Source organism: Oryza brachyantha, chromosome 1 (assembly GCF_000231095.2).
Source record: "Oryza brachyantha chromosome 1, ObraRS2, whole genome shotgun sequence".
NCBI classification, from domain to species: domain Eukaryota; kingdom Viridiplantae; phylum Streptophyta; class Magnoliopsida; order Poales; family Poaceae; genus Oryza; species Oryza brachyantha.
The window spans coordinates 15,996,734-16,014,238 of record NC_023163.2 but is presented as its reverse complement, the minus strand read 5'-3'; the positions used below and the strand labels follow the sequence as shown (position 1 = coordinate 16,014,238).

Genomic DNA, 17,505 nt, shown 5'->3' with positions numbered 1-17,505 from the left:
GGTATTGGAGAGGATTGATGGAGAATAATTCCACATCATAATAGGTGTGGAATAAATCTCTTTCTAATCCCCTTGAATCTCCTTGTAAGGGTTTGTTCGGTTAATCCCAATCACAGTGGATTCAAGGGGATTAGGAAGGGATTTATTCCACACCTATTGTAGTGTGGAATTATTTCTCCTCAATTCTCTTCGATCCCTCTCTCTTGAGAAATAACCGAACAAGGCCTAAAAGGGGTTAAGCGAACAAGACCTTATTGGGGCTATATATGGACATGCCGGCTGAAAATTTTTGTTATTTCAGCCAAAATTGTACACGTACGATCAACCACGTGTCATGGTCTCTGAAATTACCTCTTGTACTGTGCACCCGCTCCCCAGGCTCATCTGTCCAGACCTCATTGGGTCAAATCTTGCCCAAGCCTGTTTTGTACATTGTCAACGAGCCTTAAAACTATCCCTTCCTCCTCCCCTCACTTTTATAACGATAAAAACCCATTTGAGAATAGTGATTATTGAAATCAGTTTCATATTTAGTACTTCCGTCAAAAATATTTATCATTTAGGATAAGATTTGTTCAAACTTTATAATTAATTTTGTGTTAAAATAAAATTATAAATCCTAATAAGTTTATGATAGTATGAAAATACTTTTCGAGGAGCATCCATGTATATCATTTATGTTATATTTAAACTAAGCATTTCAAACTAATCGAAATTTTAAAAATTTGACTAAATCTAGTGCTAAACGATAAATATTTTTGACCGAAGTAGCCAAGCAATCGGTAACGTTCGTTAAACAAAAAACGTCGTTTTCTCGGTGCACTTTGAATAGATTTGACTATGACATTCGTGTTGGTATGCCTGCACCCAACAGATTTTGTCAGTGGCAGCGAAAAAGATTCCAAAAATTTTTAGAACAAATATCACGTCAGACATTTGACCAAATATTAGAAGAAGTTTTTGGACACAAATAAAAAAACAAATTACAGATTCCGCCAAGAAACTGGAAGATGAATCTTTTGAGCCTAATTAATCCATCATTAGCACATGCTGATTATTGTAGCACTTATGGCTAATCATGGCCTAATTAGGCTCAAAATATTCGTCTCACGATTTCTCCCATAAATGTGTAATTAGTTTTTTGTTCCATCTAAATTTAATGCTCTATTTATTTGTCCAAAGAATAGATGTGATATTTTTGGGAAAACTTTTTAAAAACTAAACATGACCTCATTGTTGTATTTGCCTCTAACATGAGTGGTTTATAATACGACATTAGCAACGCACAAAAATAGAAATGTATCTATTGTTACCAAAGTTCAGTCTTATTCGAAACAAAATTAATTTCTATACAACAAAAGTTAATATAACTTTTAGGCAAAACTAATCTCTATATAACAAAAGTTACAAAATGAATATGTACATTATATTACATTCTGCTACTGGCTGAAGCCGACACTCTACGAAAATATATACATCTCATGGTCTCCCTGTTCCTCAATGTCTTATCAACTCGACTCCCCTTCGAGTGGCAAGCTCATCATCACCGGTGCCCTGTGTGCCTCAAGCCCTAGGCCACAGGTAGAAGAACGAAACAAAACCAGAACAACATAGTAGTAGACTACTCAATGCAACTGGCGGTTTGCTCGGAGGTTTTTTGACAAAACTAAACTAACAAAACTAATACCTAGTGCAAGAAATTTGCAAACAAAACAACGCTCTATTGGCTGATAAGGTGCTAAAAAACTGACAAAACTAAAACCTGTTGCCAGAAATTTAATAACAGAACTCCAAACAAAAAATTAACAAAACCAAGTACCACTAGTGAATACCACAAAACAAGATAGATAGGTAATTCTAGTAAGGCTAACAAAACTAAAATATATGTGGTCTTACAAGCAAGCAAAGCAAACAGACTAGGAAATGCTTGTTAGAAATGTTAGTAGCTGACAAAAGCCATACTGTCCAAGAACGATGGTTGGAAGTAAATTACAAGTGTGCAGAAAATTAAAATTACATATGGTCCAAAGAAGCCACACAGAACGCCATTATATACAGTGCCGGTGCCGTTGTTGTTCACAGTAACAAAGTTATCAGTGCACCTAGCTCAGCACTAGGAACATGTATGTACAAATAGAATTTAGAAAAAATAAACTCATTGTTCGTGTAGATAACATCATTGGTACTAAAAAAGAATCAATCAGCTGTCTAACTAATGGGATCTATTTCTTCACTGCTCTCTTGGAATACTCACAAAACTTCATATCGATGGTGGCATCAACATCAACCCAGCAACAAATCGTCATGATTAAGATCAGGCAAATAATTCATAAGTGTAAAATTAATTTACTGGCTCAAACAGCTAGCAGTTAGATACTATATTCTACCATGCATCTCACAAATTCAAACTAAAATTAATCATTAGGGACTTGAGGTCCTTGTGATTGCAACTACTAAACCAGAGAGAAGTTCTAAAATCTCTCCATAGTACGACGTGTACTGATCTGACTAGCTACCAAAAGAATTTGTTAATAAAATCAACCTTAAGGAGTTGTCCGAAGGGGCTCACAGGGCAAATCTCCATACGAACAATAGTGACGGCCGAGGAAGACGCTTGCTAATTCACGGATTACCGAGCAACGGTTGAAAGGCTCCTTGTCTCCCTTGCTGACCGCTGTGGAAAGCAATTGTAAACTTAGAGCAGGTATAATAGCAGGCTATAAATCAGCTATAAACATATTTTAAATAGATAAGAGGAGAGAGAAGAGAGGTGTGCTACTAATTTGTAGCTAGCTGCACACGGACTTTAATATAAAATGTGTGTATGATATGTGAGACCATGTATTGATGTTTTATAATTACTATTATATGAATTGGGTATTAAATTAACTATAGATGAATTGGAGCCCGTAGTTGGGTATACTATTGAACTTGCTCTTACCGCATCGCGCCTGCGAGGTTGCTGTAGCCACTTCTCCCTGCACAAAACATGTCTAAAGCCAAATCTAACCGTGCCTATAAAATTTGCACACATCTTCAAGCTGATCTGATGACCAAGAATTCGGTTGACAAAACAAAATTTTTCTGCGGCTATTGTGTAGCAATTCCCTTATTTATTTTGTTATGATTTATTTTATCATTAAGTGAGCTTTAAATATGAGTTATGTTTTTACATGTTTACATAAAAATTAAATAAAATGAATGATAAACACATAACTAAAATTTAATGGCATTAAACATTAAAAAATCCAATAGAGTATATGCATGCACATAATGTAGCAATATGGAGGGGTGCTACTAAAATTAATTAGGGGTCACCGTCACACCGGTGGCACGTCTGAAATTTAAACATTAGTGAAGTGGACGACTTTCGCCAAAGTAATCTGGCCGCACTTCCGCCTAAGTGCTAAGGCCTGAATGGAAATCGGGAAGAGTCCACAGTTCATTTTTTTTTTCGCACATGCTGCTAGCCTGCTACATATTTTATGCTAAAGCTAGATTTCTCCCAGTGAGCGACGAAGATGACGAGTTTGGAAGAAACGGTGGAGGAGAGGTTAACCGCTCTCAGAGGAGACCCATGGAGGACGCAGCAGAAGTTCACCATCTTCCGCGTCCCCGCCTTCCTCCGAGAGAGCAGTCGGACTTCCTACGAGCCGCGCTTGGTGTCGATCGGGCCGTACTACCGTGGTGCCCCCGCCCTACGCGCCATGGAGGATCACAAGTGGCGTTACCTCTGCGACCTTCTGTCTGTGAACATCCACTATCCCGTTCTGGTCTCCGCGTCCGACTTGGTGGCTGAGATACGATCTCTCGAGGCCCAGGCGCGCGCCTGCTACAGCGACCCCGTCGACGACCTCAACTCCGACGAGTTCGTCCAGATGCTCCTACTGGACGGTTGCTTCATCCTGGAGTTCTTCTTCAAGTGGGAGAGGGAGGAGCCTGACACGCTCTGCGACGTCGGATGGGGCCTCACGTTCGTCCTCTCCGATCTGCTACTGATGGAGAATCAGATCCCGTTTTTCGTTCTCCAGAAGATATATGATGCCGTCGTTCGCTCGCCCCGAGAAATCCTCCTCAGGCTTCTCGTTAAGCACATCGGCCGCATGGAGCCAATCGGACAGCCTTCTGGCGAGGTTAACCACATCCTACACCTGTACTACGCGAGCTTCGTGCCCAAGTGGACGCCATCGCAACGGGGACAGACGTCCAGTGCGCCGCGAGTGATACCGAGCGCCGTCGAGATGAGCGAAGCCGGGGTGACCTTCGCCGTGCGGCGAGACTCAAGCACCGACTACGATGTGGTATTCGACGCCCGCAGGGGCGTCATGTACATACCCACCATACGGATCGACGACGCGAGGACGCCGCTGCTCTCGAACCTGATCGCATTCGAGCAGACCCAGGGCAGCGAGGAGGCGCTCTACCTCAGCAGTTACGTGGCTCTGATGGGCCAGCTCATCGTCACGCCACGCGACGTCGCTCTGCTCCGCCGGCGCCGGGTGCTGGAGAACATGCTGGCCAACGATGAAGATGCGGCTCGCTTCTTCAACCACCTCGGCGACTGCGGTGCGGTCAACCGCGACAACCATGCCTTCGTCGAGCTGTACAAGGATGTGGACCGCTACTGCGGGACGTGGTGGCACAGGAACACGGCGGCCCTCCGGCGCGACTATTTCGCCAGCCCATGGTCGGCCATCTCCTTCGTGGCCGCTGCAGTGGCCGTCGCGCTCGCCGCTTTGCAGACCTACTTCACCATCTTTCCATTGAACAAAGGTTAAATTTGGAAACCACAATCCCAATTGATGTCGAGATGTAAATTACATCCCAAAATCGGTCGTACATTCTCGGGTAACAAAGACTATGGCCGCGTTCGGCCTTGCCTACGAGTTAACTAACCTTTCCTCGTTTTTCACATGCACGTTTCCCGAACCACTAAACGGTGTATTTTTTTAAAAAAAATCTATAAGAAAGTTGTTTTACAAAATTATATTAATTTATTTTATATTATTTTAATAATTAACTAATTAACTAATTGATCATATACTAATTAGTCCGTTTTCCGTGCCAGCCCATATATCCTCATCCGAATGGAGCATTAAAGGGACACCGACTTATCTGGTGAGTATAATTTAATGTATCTTTATCTATCTCTATTATATAAAAATTAATGGTGTTTCCACCAAAACTTTGGTACATCATCTGACTCTTGCGCGGATTTCGATTTCTTGTGCTTCTGATCACTTTATTTGTTGACAAATCGGTCCCATGGCGACAAGAGCAGGGCTAATAATATAGCCAATAAGTTGGTTATAAGACTTCTTGTAGGCTTTCATGTAGTCCACTTATATATATATTGGTTAGTTCTTCATTTTTAATGCAGGATCCACATGTCTCTCTCATATAGTGTCTTAGTTCTTGTACCTGAGCTGGCTATAATCTTATAGCCAGCTTATCCTCTCTCCTTCCCTCTCTCTTTCACATCAGCATTTAGTTGGCCTATAGTTTGCTATTATACTTGCTCGAAGGATAAAAAAGGGACATAAGAACTCTTGGTTAGAACCACGTCGAACACTTGGCGACAGCGCTGTCCCTCGTCTGCGACAGATGACTGAAACTACATCAGAGATGCAGTAAAACAGAGTAAAAGCATTGCGGATTGTGGGGCAATTTTCTGGGCTCTATTTCTTCCAAAACTGACGTAAAAACTGCGTACAAAAACTTCTAGCTACTGCTACTTATATCATGCAAGATAAACCGAATCCGAGAAAGAAACGCGTCATCTCAAGATACTGTAAATTCGGACTCAACACACACTGAACGCACACTGTCCTAAGAGCAAGTATAATAGCAGGCTATAAACCGGCTAAATGCTGACATGAAGGAGAGAGTAGAAGTGGATTGTAAGCTTATAACCAGCTTGAGTACAAGAAATAATAAACTCTGTGAGAGAGACTTGTGAGTCCTGTATTTATGATGAATGGCTAACTATTATATGGATGGGCTAAAAGAAAAGTACAAGTAGTCTTATAGCCAGCTTGTTTACTGCTCTCTCCATTCCAATTTAATCGTCGTATAAACATATGATACTAAGACCAAAGATAACGTAACCTTCGTTTTTTTCTGAAATTAAACCTCATCGATCAAGGTGCTATGTCGCTTCGTGCCGTGCGGATTGAGCCGTGATTTGCATGCATCGTAGCAACGAAGCCGGGATTTGCATGCATGAGTAATTCTCAACGGCAACGCATTGATTTTTATCCGAAAATCAAGCAACATCCATGTCTCTCCTAATGAAAAACAACCGTTCCACTCAAATACAACGATCAAACTGAGATTTTTGTTTTTTTGTTAGAGCAGGTACAATAACCTGCTATAAGCCAACAACAAGCATATTTTAAAGAGATAAGAGGGAAGAGAGGTGGGCTACTAATTTATAGCCAGCTGCATACGGACTCAAAGACAAAATGTGTGTATGACATGTGGGACCATATATTGATGTTTTATAGGTAATTATTGTATGAATTGGCTATTAGATTGACTATAGATGAATTGGAGCCAGTAGTTGACTATACTATTGAACTTGCTCTTAGACGATTATCAAATTAGGATGGAGGAGTATATATATTATTAGTCGTGCTCTGACAACCCATACACACAGGACACACGCACTCGTCTGACTGGCCAACAAACCTTGGCTGAATTATTATTGCTTTGCTTGGATCCTGTCTCCCTGACCGTTCCAAGCTGACGTGGTCACGCTGAAGATTAGTTCAACGGTCTGCCCCTTCTTTACGTGGCCTTAATTATCTGACACCCAGCAGATATCTCATCGTTGTCGATCTGCTTGCTGGTAGTTCCTTGGTCATAGTATCAGCTCTCTACTCTTCAATCCGGACAAAGATAATACTGATTTCTCCTTTCTTCTAGGCCTACAAATTTACACTAATTTTTAACAATAGTATTTTTTCATTCTCGGACCAGTACAAGCCCGAGTACATACTATAAAATTTAGTATATATCCATTGTCTTAATAAACAAATAAAATAAACGGGGTCTTAATAAACACAACAGAAAAACAAAACTAATGCACCTTTTAAGAGAACCGATGACATCTGTACAGCCCCACGGGCAACACTTGAGTGTAACAACTTACCTAATCTTCGAATAATTCCTCGTCGAACACGACTTTGGCTTTTGAGAAAAGAAAAAAACAAGATGAGTACAACCACCACACTCAACAAGTCACCAACAAATACAAAAAGAGTGAGTAAGGATATACAAAGGAATGACCACTAAGGTTCACTTTTACAAAACAACGATTAAACAAAGCAAAAGAACAAATACATAAATAAACAATAATTAAATAAGAATATTAAACCATCACTGGTCAGTGCTAAACTACATCGCATCAAGCACATTAACACTAATACTGTGTCAAATCACACAATACCAGCGCTCCCACTAACACTATACTAAAACACATGATACTAGCTCAACTATTTCAACAAGTTTACCATATTTATTTAATTATGAAATCAATAAAATTAATCACAATGAATCTCTTTGACCGCCCAATAACCATGGGCGTGCCTACATGAACAGTTTTATTCTGATCAGAGATGCACAACTTTACCCACAGGACATAGTCTCACGTCCGTACCCACACGCCAGCATGTGACAATGACATCCGCGAAGAGGCTGTGATAATACCCGTCGCATAACCCATCCCAAACCATCTATACCACACTGAGGTTGCATCTTTCACACCCTAACCCAAGTTGGCAATGCCACGACAGATCTGGCAGCCAATCAATCCATCATCGAACTGACCCAACTCCTTTACTTCAACCCTTGCCTAGGTGACTAGGAGAGGAATAAGATGTCAAGTCTAACCACTGCCCACGCTGGGTCGTGATAAGTATAAATATGTCTCATGAGGTTTCCCATGAATCGGTCCTTAATTATCGTGAGCACCACTTGCAAAAACACTACTCATAGTACACCATTAGTCATGTTTTAGCTATTTAACGAAAACACTTAACCACAACTATTACCATTACGAGACAAAGTCCGACTTTATTGAATAAGACTGAATATAATGTTTCAACTAAAATTAAGTGAAGTTACACTAAGCAGGGCTAAGCAAATCGTTACTACTTAAAATACGGATATTTTTGTGTTGAGCAATTTTATAGTCTAACAAAAAGTAACAAAAGTATCTCGAGATATCGATACCTCGCGATACCAAATCGTTTCTCGCCACCGTGCAGACGTACTTCACCGTGTTTCCACGGAGCAAATGATCGCAGGGTTAATTACCAGGAGCTTATCAAGCCTATCAGCTATTAATTTGAACGCAGAATCCATGTTTCTCATGAATCTAAAAAGCATGTTCACCATATATGTATGAAAAATAAGGTGTTCCTTTCTTGTTTTTGACAGAGCCATTGAGTTTATTACTGTTCATGATAGATGCTACCGTCGATGGTCACAATTGTATCACAATCGCTTTTTACCTCAGTGTGACAGACGTGTAGGGTATTGAATTCACAATTTAACAAAATCCTGTCTTAAACGGTAAATAGTTATGACCAGAGAAAGTACATGTGCTATAGGGCCCTTCCTGTTGCTGAAGAACTTTATTTTCCCTTTATTTGTACTGGGCAACAAAACGACTTCAATTAAGCTGAAGACATGCACCTGAAGCAACAAGTTAGGGCCTTACTGGCAGCGACTGAATACTCCTGCTGTTTGTTGTCCCATTATCTGTTCCTGGAGGTATAGTAAGCCTCTGACCTGTAGGAGTAGCTGGAACAACTTGATTTGCATTGGTCTCTGGTTTTTGAATAGGAGGGACAAAAATATTTCTTCCATGATATTTATGCCCCTGCTTTAATCTCATTTCAGAGAACTCTGGGGTCATGTAGCTAGCCAAGCACATAATTCTCTTGTTTCTGCCTAATTGGCTGTACAAGGAAGATAAATATCATCATGTTGTGCTTTTGTGCGAAAGCTTTTGATGTAATGAAAGCATCTTTTAAGCTTATAATATTGCTCATCTCAGTCCGGCAGTTTCTATCCTTCGAGCATATCATATAAGGAGCTACAAATATTTCAAAGCACTGAATTACATAAACAAAAAGAAAGGTTTCCATTGTATTCAGTATCATGAAGGTAATAGTTCAATTGAAAAGGAAAAGAATGTGAACAATCAACTTAGCATTTACTTTGCAACTCATTCGAAAATTCAATGAGTGGCGTTGTGCAGGGAAAATGGTCGTAAATAAATCCATGATAGGGCTTTTCATTCGCTGTTGATACATTGCTAACATGAAAGATCTGAAGCAAGCACCTAGGCTCTTCATCATAGCTTCCAAAGTCTTTATTCTCGTATTTCATTTCCAGTGTACACTGTTTAATTTGGGTACGACGCTCCAGCAACTAATTGTTCGTGTAGCAGTTACCAACGTGGTCTACATGAGTTTGTATCGACTGACTAAGTGAATATGCCTCTCCTCAAACGCTCCCTTCCAGCCGGTGACCACCCTGGTCCTGCAACCACCAACTACCTCGCCGGAGGTTACTCTGGCCCGACAACCCCCTCCTTTCTCCTCCCTTCCTTCATCATGGTTGAGAGTTCAAACTCTTCTAGGAAATTGAACGACCATGCCATAGTTCTCTCCAAACCGTTTGCAAAGAACGCAGCTAGCACAAGCTCCTCCCCCACCCAACGTTGAACCCGCCTCCCAGTCCATATGGCTATCGCACTGCTGCTAGGGGACAGGGGAAAAGGTGCCAATCCGACCATGCGGAACGTCGCATCAGACAAGACGAGAAAAGGAGTAGCATCCGTTGGCCCCTCCATGCACATTGTTCCTAGCCTCTGCTTGGTCATCTTTCATCTTGGTAGGCTTGGAGACCAAACCGTTGTGGCTGATGTAGTAACCCTATGCATAATGCCCAACTAAGCAGTCTAGCGTCAGGTTACCCTTCCACCCTGACAGGTCTGCTTGTGGGCTGAAATCCAATTCGAATCCAGCCCAGCCCATGTCAACATCATGCAGCCCACCATACCAATCCACTCCATTTCCTCTCCTCATGGACCCAAACCAAACCAGCCCACTTCAGATTTGAACCCAGCCCACCCTAAACCATTACACAAAAGTGAATTGAATCCATTCCACTAAAATGGATTTGATCCATGGATTTACTACGCTGAGCAACAGCAGGCCTCGGCGTCGCTGGAGGCAGGAAAGATGGATCACGGGGGACATGGCGATGGGTGGGTCTAATCCACGGTCGGTCACGATCTGTCTGCGCGGGCGAACGAATTTTATCATACAAAATTTTCATATGTAAATCTTTATACATGTAAACTTTATACGTATAAAAGTATAAACCCCTATTTGTAAATTTTATTATACAAACTTTTCATATGTAAATCTTTATACATGTAAACTTTATACCTATAAAGTTAAGACCCATATTTGTAAAGTTTATACATATATGGAAAAATCTTTATACATATAAACTAGTACATGTAAATTTTATATATACAACCTTTATATAATATCCACACAAACTCTCTACATAAAATCTACATAGATATAAAATAATATATATACACACAAATTATAGATATATACTTATTATAGAAAAATATTTATACATATAAATTTATACGTGTAAACTTTATACCTATAAAGTTAAAACCCATATAAAGTAAAAAAAAACAAAGAAAGGTACTGGTTATTTTTGGGGCAAGTCCATGGATCATTCCAATTTCCGCAGGCCGCATCCAGCCCAACCCAAGCCGCATTTTTTGTCAGCCCAAACCTCCCTAGCCCAAAGTAATGTCTTAGTCCATTCAAATCCAACCAATACAATCCAAATTGATATCCAACCCATTACACCCAAACAAATCCAGCCCACTGATAGGCCTATCCTGACCATATAAGCGAGATGGCCGCTCCCGCCCACAAACGTAGACGCTTCCATCCATGGTGTGTGTGTGTTGGGCGGGGGGGTATGGCGAATGGCTAGCTAGGTGGCATGCTCCAAGAAGTTTGGTGCACCTCGTCGTCTTCATGCCCTAATCTATCCCCAAAGACCTTCATGACAAATGCTTCAACAGCCTCACTACTAACCATGTTCGTGCGGATTGCACAACGCCTCCCACATGTTTTAGATGTGGCGCATCGGTTGAAGGGGTGCCCTTGGCATATTGGCTGACATAGCAGGACCACGGTCACAATGGTTGTCTCCAAGGCTCAACTTGTTGGCCAGCACCCCAGAGAAGCCAACGGTGCTTAGCCTCCCTCTGTGAGCAGGATGTTCATACCCATTGGTAAGAAGAACCCAAACAACACCAATGCTTCAGCCAGACAGCCACATCATGTTTGGGTCATTGTCAACCAACCGTTGATGGCACCAAGGTCCGACTCAGCCTAGCACACCGCTTTCCTTGGTCTCCATGCCATCAATCCTGCGGTCATTCACCATCAAGAAGCTCCTCACCACTAATCCATTCTCCCTCCCTATCAATTGATCCATCTGGCAACCTCTAAGAGGCTTCCACCTGGTGACCCACCTCATAGGGTTCGCACGGAGTTATACATCATCCCTTATTACGAGGACATGAGAGCATGTGAAGATCACCATGAGTGCACATTGGTCATCAACATCATCGGCAACCAGCTAGCAAGTCTGGATGCACAAGTCCATGAGACAGATGATGGAGTGTGCCATCACATTGGACAACTTCTCAATACGGGCATTCTCCATAAAGAGCTATCTCCTCTACTTCTAACTATCGAGACCAAGACTGCCTTCTCTAGTGAGGTCTTCTCCACTTACCTAGATTCAAGCTATTGGTACTAGATTTGCCTAGCTAAAAGGGGGTACTATGTGATTCCTGTGTTCAACTGCACCTTGAGGGGACTCCAATCTATGCTTGGGAGCCTCGATCGATGGCTGCGATCCTTGGCTCATCTTGTGAGATTGAGTCCATAACGAGGAATCCTTCAACGAGAACACTCAGTGTAAAAGCTCTCTGCTTGTCTGGTTGAGTGCTTTCCACAGCAAACAGTACCTAGTCTACAATATCCTTATCCACTTAAGCTTGGTGAAGGTCTTCGAGAAACTACTACATGTCTTTCACCCCACTCCCTCGAGCTACAACTCTAGAGATAATGAGTCCTCCTTGTTAGTTCTTCCGCCCAGCCAGGGGAAGGGCCGATGGTGCTATTCCTCCATTGCCACCTCTACTAGGTGGGCTAGGTGCCTAGCGGGACAACGCTTTCGCCACGCTAGCGGCTGTGGGAGCCCCTGTCAGCCAAGTTGGCCTCTCACTAGAGCCAAACTATCAAAATAACCATCGCTACCTAGGCAACCGAACAATGTTGAAACACAACTGATGACTCTCAACAATGCTGACCAAATTATTCTCAGTTTTTTTATCGGTTTTTGCATGTATGCTTTTCGAACCACTAGACGATGAGTGTGTGTATATATATAAATATATAGATTTTCATCTTTAGAGTAGTTAATTTCATTCTTTATACAATTAAATAACTATAAAAAATCAGATAATTTTTCATATTTCATCTCAAAAAAGAACAGGCCCAAACCCAAGCTGATTCTAAGACAAACATTATTAATCGAAATGTAATTATTTATCAGTTGATGAGGCATATGTATATAAAAGATAGGCACCAAGAATAAAATAAGTACCTCCAATCCCCTGTGCACTGCAGCAGTGTCTACTCCAAGCGAGGCCTCGGGGAATGGCTGCCCTGACATTTCCTGTGCTTTCACATTTCCAGGGTCGTAATCCAATACCTGTTTTGATTGTATAAATCAATTGCTCATTGATGTATGTAGGCTTTTACTAACAGTATCAAACCATGTAAAAAGAATAGCTGATGGGTCAATGCCATTTGGACCATGTAAACATTTGGAAAAGGTATGCAGTGCTATGGAGCAAACACAACATTCTTTATTGCTTTTGTAAAGAAAATTACCTCACGGTAGCGATGGTATGCTTGTTCAAAGCGTTGAAGCTGAGATGCGCATTCAGCAGCTTTGAAGGCAAAGGAAATCAACATTTGTTTAATTTCTCCATCTATTTCTCCTATTTGAAAGCATGAGAGTATGATCTGTCTGGCCTTCAAACAAGTCAAACAGATTTAGGTCTGGACATTTGTTACGTGCATAAAATAAATATGAACCTGGGACAAAAAAGGCTAAACCATTTTTCCTGGGCAAATCACCAATACATCTATTTTTCATTTAAATTATCTTACTACCTTGTAATATCTCCTGTAAGCTCTCAAAAATTTGCATGAGCTGAACAGTTTGTCACCCGCCTTTTCCTTCTCAACTGCAGCCTCAATGCTCTCTGCTCGACTCATGAGCCAGGGATGCTTGTCCTAAATTTAATTCAGATCCAATATGTCAAGTAAAGCTGTCAAAAGATAATATCAAAATCGTCATATCATGGCAACTAATTCAAGCTGCGTACACACATTTACAACAGAGACAAGCTCAATTTCATAGGTAATAGAAGAACCAGGAGGGACAACCACATGTTGATCTTGCACAAGCTGGGATGGAATAGTGAACAAGGAGACCTCCCCCTCCCGCATTGTAAGAACAGCTTCCTCTAGGACATCAATAGCCTCCTCTGAAATTCAAAAGAATGCTGATGTTTATCAGAAACAAATAAGTTTTAGTTTGTAGAGTTGTAGAAATACAACCTTCATCAACCATGAACTCGAATGGCTCTTCTCCTTCGTGACCTCTCTGATCAAAAACAGCACCATCTTGCAGTTTACCAATCAGACGAACTGCCATTGCAAGTCAACATTAGGCGTCATATGCAATGAGCTATATCTGTTCAGATTAGGAGCTGTAACTCGAAGGTACCTCTGACCACTGCTTGGTTATCTGTCTGCTGTCCTTCTGAGTTTCCTCTGCGAAGGGTTTTCTTGATGATTGTCCGGTTCCCTCCAATGTAGCTTACTGCTTTCCAGGAGATCAATTCAAGGTACACATAGAGAGTTGCATCAGGTGGTACAGCAGCTTCATTCCCTATGTAGGGCCTGCCGCATTCACCAAAACCATCTATGGATCAAGAGAAAGAGAGCAACAACGAACATATATTATCTATAAGGTTAATTGATGATTGCCTGCTTGAAAAAATAACACACAGAAAAGTAAGGTTTTAAATATTCCTAACACGTGCATGCACACACAGAAACGAAGATTTGAGATGCTTCATTGGTGATTATTTAGTTGCCACTATCTTCTTTGACGATCAACTTTATTATGACTTTACAAGGTAAGGTGCATGAGAAGACTTGGTGCTTATTTCACTCAATTAGATGGTTACATACAAGGAAGGGAGCTTACATTCTGGTTTAACAATGAGAACAGCTTCCTCTCCTTCTGTCATGGTCTTCACAGCATGTGCAAATGCAGGACAAAAGAAGCCTGGATTTTGCAGTTCTCTTAGACAGTCCTAGTAAAATAATACTTCTATAATTAAATGTTCTCAACCATGATAAACAGAGCTTATTCTTACCTTACACGAGGCTGAACTCAACACCTTCAGACATGGATACTAACACTCCATTCTCCAGAAAAGCATCGTAGTTCACTACAAAAGAGAAAATAAATAGAATTTTTTGGCACTATAAACGCACAAGAACTGCTGCGCTATGAAACAAATACATGGAAATTTATTGGCATAATTAATTGCCCAAATTCAAAACTAAAAGAAAAGGAGAGACGGAGGAATGAACTAATATACTATTGCATACCAAGCACTTCATCCAAATCACAAGGTTTGCCGTTCCCCACTCCACGCTTGATGGTCTTTTTTAATATGCCTTCATCGTTGAGGATGTCAGTTATGGTGACAAGAGAGATGAGCTCAATATCAAACCGTAGTGCTTGGTTGGGGGGATTGTTCCCTGGGAAATTGGCAGGGCACCCAGACTTGGTGGCTACTAATTCTGGAGGGATGGTGAATATAGCTTTCTCTCCTTCTTGCATTGAGCTAACAGCCAGACTGAAGCCTCGCATCACATTCTCTATAAGCAGTATTTAGATTCATTTCGATGAAATGTAGCTCATTTTTGAGAAAAGTATGTCATTTTTGAGAAAAGTATAGTTACAGGGTAAAAACATCCAGCAAGACAGATTTTTTGAAACATACACACATGAAAGATGAACCACATAATCTAGTATCTAAATTCTACTAGAATCTTTGATGGCTCAAAACAAAATGCCAGACCCCAAATCACTAACAGACACTTTTGGTTTGTAAGATTCAGTCTCTTCTTAACAAGAGTCTTCTCACAAATCCCACTGCTTCATATAGGTCTGTGTTGAAGTTTATGTAACACAGGAACCAACTAAAACATATACAACTAGATGATCTACAAGATCAGTAAAACTACATAGTACATGACAGCTTCACTATGCATTAACTGAATGATAAATAGTTTAGGTGAAATAATTTGAATGTTGCACAAACTAAAGGCAAAAAGAATTAAATTATATATACTTGGCCCATGTGCTAATAATGTATTTCCACAATACATTTCTGGGAGTAACTCTTTGAGTAAATTCTAAATTACTGGTTTTGTGGTGACCGATGTAGAAAACCCTGGGATTCCTGGCAAGTGGCATACTAGTTTTAATCATAAGTTCTGTGATCACAAAGTTTCACAATCATTACATAGTACCATAAAACATTACATAGCTCTGAACTCATATCACTTACTACCATGCCTGTAAATTTTCTTCGGTTCTCATTGAGTGGTGTGTGTTAGGATTTATTAACTCAGTCAAAACTAAAAGGAAATTCTAGGGAATTAACTATTGAGTATGGTAGGGTTATACCTTGTCCTATTATAAAAGTCAGAGGCACACCATCTTCTTCGGTCGATGAAAACAAAGTACCATCAAGTTTTTGTCCTGTAAAGTGAACTGGAAACAACCAAACATACTGATCATTAATTCATCAACATAGCTATGAAAAGGAATATCAATAGCTTGACCAAAGTATTTGAAACTAAAACAGGGGTTTATATCTATTAATCATCAACAAAGTTACGTTAACAGAAGTAAAATTTTGCCCGACTAGGATTGAGTAGACATATCTTGCACAACATCAGCAGAGAGCAGACCATAGGAAGCCCCGTTTGCAAAATTTCTACTTTACTGCTTGAGAATGAGAATCATCTGAATTTTTCCATGATTATATCGGATTGGAACCATCTCAAAGGAGCCGGTCACAGCACTGAGATTATGAGGCGCGTGGGGGTTGCGCATCAACCAAGAGGGAGACATACCGAGCGAGTTTAGGGTTTGACCCTGGGGTCGCGAGGGGCCTGCGTCGCCGGCCGGATCCCAGCTCACCGGCTTCTTCCCCCTCCCGGGATTCGATCTCCACGGCCGCGTCCACTCCGCCGCCCTCTTCTATTCGGCCTCTGCATTGACTGAGGGGCGGGTCTAATGAGCGATCGGTCAGCCAGCGATCGGATCGTATATACACCCTGCCTCCTCTCATACACACATACATATATACATATATGTATATGTATGTATGTATATGTATTTATACGCATAAACTTTATACACATAAATTTTATATATGCAAACTTTATATATATACACACATACATACATATAAAAATTACATATACACAAAAATTAATAGATATAAACTTAAATATAGAAAAATCTTTATACATGCAAACTTTATACGCATAAAGTAAAAAACTTTATACATAAAAAATTATAGATATAAACTTAATATAGAAAAATCTTTATACATATAAACTTTATACATACAAACTTTATATACATGTATACAAACTTTTCATATAAAAATCTACATAGATACAAAATATTATATATACACAAAAAATTATAGGTATATACTTATTATAGAAAAAATTTTATACATATAAATTTATACGTGTAAACTTTATACCTATAAAGTTTAAATCTCTATTTATAAAGTAAAAGAAAAAAATTTAAAAAAGGTCGCAATAGCAGGTGGGCCGGCGCGCAGGCGTGCGACCGCGCGCGCATTAGCCTTTTCGTTGACTGAGGCCGCGTTGGTTCGTGAAAACGTAGAAATAGTTAGTACATAGTTAATTAATTATTAATTATTGAAAAAATATAAAATAGATTAATTTGATATTTTAAAACAATTTTTTATAAAAAAATTGTAAAAAATATATCGTGTAGCAGTTCGAAAAACGTACACACGAAAAACCAGAGGGATAAGGTAACTTAGCGGGGTGAACGAACACGGCCTATACTAGGTATACCCGATCCCCCGTCGGCCTAAATTTTTTGTTCTCGATCGCTCTATAGATACAATCTGATCACTCTCATACTGTTTACTCCCCCCTTATTATTCTCTATATACCTATTTCTAAGATAAAAGTTTGAACAAATACGTTGTTATAGCCTAAGCACAGAATA

The 17,505-nt window shown here is 40.3% G+C and overlaps 1 protein-coding gene and 1 pseudogene across 1 annotated transcript; one reads left to right on the top strand and one right to left on the bottom strand.

Annotated features, from left to right (window-relative positions):
• The first annotated feature begins 3,398 nt into the window (after positions 1-3,398).
• LOC102705030 (UPF0481 protein At3g47200-like) lies at positions 3,399-5,997 on the top strand. The gene is made up of 2 exons (XM_006645947.3): positions 3,399-4,773; positions 5,069-5,997. Exons 1-2 carry the CDS (start codon positions 3,522-3,524, stop codon positions 5,131-5,133), a joined length of 1,317 nt encoding a protein of 438 aa, XP_006646010.2. The 5' UTR covers positions 3,399-3,521; the 3' UTR covers positions 5,134-5,997.
• Positions 5,998-6,536: 539 nt separating this feature from the next.
• Positions 6,537-16,512, bottom strand: LOC102702608 (annotated as a pseudogene).
• Between the last annotated feature and the right edge of the window lie 993 nt (positions 16,513-17,505).

What these genes read in the sequence shown, in the direction of transcription:
- LOC102705030 (XM_006645947.3), top strand. Translation starts at nt 3,522, where the DNA reads ATGACGAGTTTGGAAGAAACGGTGGAGGAGAGGTTAACCGCTCTCAGA. An exon ending in CATCTTTCCATTGAACAAAG is followed by an intron (nt 4,774 to 5,068) that starts GTTAAATTTGGA and finishes TTTCCGTGCCAG; the next exon opens with CCCATATATCCTCATCCGAA.